The following is a 3124-nucleotide window of genomic DNA, read 5'->3' on the forward strand; positions in this document are numbered from 1 at the left end:
TAGTTGAAGTTTTTGAACCATCTTTTCAATTTTAATAAGACCTAGTGAGTAAATAATGCACGCAGAGGGAGTAGATTGCTGATCAAAACCTTGAATCCCTTTGTAAGATCTTAAGGTTTTCCAAAGATTTTTCAGATATATCTGTCAATAGTTCACAGCCATAAAGGACTGCTGGTGCAACAACAGTTTTCCACATTTTGCAGTTCAGGATTGGGTTCATGCCATGCTTGTGCACTCCTATGTTATAAGAGAGCTCATTATTTTTCGCCCTTTACAGCGTGAACGCAAAATGGCACTTTCACATGAGGGATTGTTAGTAATTGTCACCCCAGCGTAGATTTTTTCGTCTGTGATATCGATAGGCGAGTTTTTATATTTCAACCGCCATTTTGACTCATAATCTACTACGACATTTAGTTGCTTTTGCATTGTAGTTTGAGTATTTGAGATTAGTGATGTGTCGTCGGCGAGAATAACACAAGGATCATGTAGATCGCAAATACGAGGACCAATCTTGAGACGATCTAGCTCAAGAATAAGGTCATCTATCGTTAAGAGAAAGAACCAAGAGGAAAGAACCCAGCCTTGTCCAACTCCTTGTCTCATGGTATAATTGCTTGACATTTTCCCCTAGTAAAAAAAACCAGAAACTCATATTCTGAAATGAGTCAACGAGCAAGCGCCATCCTTTTCCATTTATCCCAATACAAAACAGTTTGTAGAATAGTCCGGCGTACCACACACTGTTAAAAGCTTTTTCGTTATCTAGAAAAGCAACATAAACATCAGAGTCTCTTTCTAGATAATGATTAACAGTTTCAGATAAGACAATTGCTGCCGTTATACTGCCACACCCTGGTCTAAACCCTTGCTGTTGAGGGTGCGGAAATGCTATTTCACTGTTGTAGTTCTGCAATCTAGTGTACAATATATTTTCAAAGAGTTTCTGCAGGACGGACATAAGAGTTATGTCGCGATAGCTGATCATATCTAGTTTGTCTTTGTTGACTCCTTTGAAGAGTGTTATGGTAACTCCTCTTTTGAATTGTTGTGGATATTATTCTGCTTCTCCATTCTTCATTTTTTGTAGAGCAGCTACAACTTCATTTTCGTTAATGTGTGTTTTACTGCTTTCATCACAGTTTCCCATTGAGAGCTAGTGCATTTTGGAAACTTCATGACATATTGCATTCTCAAGTTCTACATCAAATGAGGGGTCTTGCTTTATTTGGGCCAGCCCTTTGTAATGCTCGTTCTAGGCGTGCCTGATGATATCAGAATCACGAACAATTTTACCATCAACACGAAGTTCATTTGATGTCCACGTTTTTTTATTGCACCTTTTTTAAAGAGCGATAACATAGCCCTAAGACCAGTTCAGCTGTTTCTTTGAGACGAATGAATTCTTCTAGTTCGAATTGTCTTTGTGCTCGTTTCAGAGCATTTGCGAACTCACGTTTGGCCCGCTTATAATCTCTGATTGACGCATACAGTTGTGGCTTCTTCTTTTCACCAGTTTAGTCGTTCGTAAAGACTGCACGGGGTGATATCGCAATTTGAAAGAGAACAAAAACTGTGATTTCTATTGTATTTCGTTTTACAATAATTTATCGTATCTTTCAATTTTTTTCCCCTATTTTCCCAATATTTTGCGAATTTATAAATAATTGCCTAAATATTGTAGAACTTCTCATGATATATCTGTTAGCCACTGTAATGGTTAAGTTTAAGTAAGTTTTGTTTTGCTTAAAACTAGCATATTTGTCTTGTCTTGTTGAGAGGCGATGAGTTAACTGCATACAACACCAAAAAAAAATAATTTTACACTACACTTTTTATAAATATACTAGCATTTTGTTGAAGAAACATGTAATTTTTAAACAATCATTATTCTTAAGGTGGTATGGGACACCTGTCGATATATTATGGATAAAAGTACATTATAATCGAAATACTTTCATCGGTTTAGACTTTTAACATTTCACAAAATTTGACCAAAAATTGAGTTTAAAATTTTTTTGGAAAGACAAAAATTATAAACGTTCCAGTGGAATTTGACTTCATCACTTACATATCAGTAAGAAACGCTCTATATCTCATTGTGCTTCGGTGTAACTTATTTCGAAAAGAAAGAAATATTTAAAATGATGATTGATTTTGTTATTCACTTCGTTAGGAACTACGTCACAAGATGAAGGTGTCCCATACCCTCTTAAATCATTGTTTTTCTTGTATTTAAAATAATCAAAATAATTTTATTTAAAAATCAGATTTAATATTTCTATCAAATAATTAGTTTCTTTTTGCAACTTGACAACAAAATGAATTCAAACAAGATCAATTCAAAACAGGAAATGATGTAAACGCAGTGGTTATGACGGTGTATACGATGGTGGTTATGACTGTGTATATGGTGGTGGTTACGGCGGTGGTTATGGCGATGGATACGGCGATGGTTATGAAGATGGATACGGCGGTGGTTATGGCGATAGATACGGCGATGGTTATGACGGTAGATACGGCGGTGGTAATGACTGTGTATATGGTGGTGGTTATGGCGATGGATGCGGCGATGGTTATGACGGTAGATACGGCGGTGGTAATGACTGTGTATGTAGTGGTGGTTACGGCGGTAGATACAGCGGTGGTTATGACGGTGGATACGGCGGTGGTTATGACAGTGTATATGGTGGTGGTTACGGCTGTATATATGGCGGTGGTTATGGCGATGGATACAGCGGTGGTTATGGCGGTAGATACAGTTGTGGTTACGGCGTTGGATACGGCGGTTTGTATGATGGCTTTGATTGAAGATTTATAAATTCATAATATTGGAACGATCGTTTTAAGTTTACAGGACAATTATATTTAGTTCCAGTAAAAGTGAAAATTTTCATAGGTCATTTCCATTACCATTATATGATTTTGCACAAAATATCTGTCACATTAAAATTCATCATTGTATATATTTAGTTTCGTATTTTAACTTAACCACATATCCCGTGGTGAGCCCCTTAGTGTTTTAGTCTTACGTTTGTAAATACCCATATTGAACCTCAGTTCACCGGGCCTTAAACCCGCCAGTCCGTGCAGTATCAGTTTGGACGCGGCAGTCCAGAGGGAA

At 37.0% G+C, this 3124-nt stretch overlaps 1 protein-coding gene across 1 annotated transcript; it reads left to right on the forward strand.

The window, feature by feature from the left end:
• The first annotated feature begins 289 nt into the window (after nt 1-289).
• Nucleotides 290-2811, forward strand: LOC128191293 (keratin-associated protein 6-2-like). The gene is made up of 2 exons (XM_052863375.1): nt 290-312; nt 2370-2811. Exons 1-2 carry the CDS (start codon nt 290-292, stop codon nt 2809-2811), a joined length of 465 nt encoding a protein of 154 aa, XP_052719335.1.
• The last annotated feature ends 313 nt before the right edge of the window (nt 2812-3124 follow it).

This window comes from Crassostrea angulata, chromosome 7, assembly GCF_025612915.1.
Source record: "Crassostrea angulata isolate pt1a10 chromosome 7, ASM2561291v2, whole genome shotgun sequence".
Classification (NCBI taxonomy): Eukaryota; Metazoa; Mollusca; class Bivalvia; order Ostreida; family Ostreidae; genus Magallana; species Magallana angulata.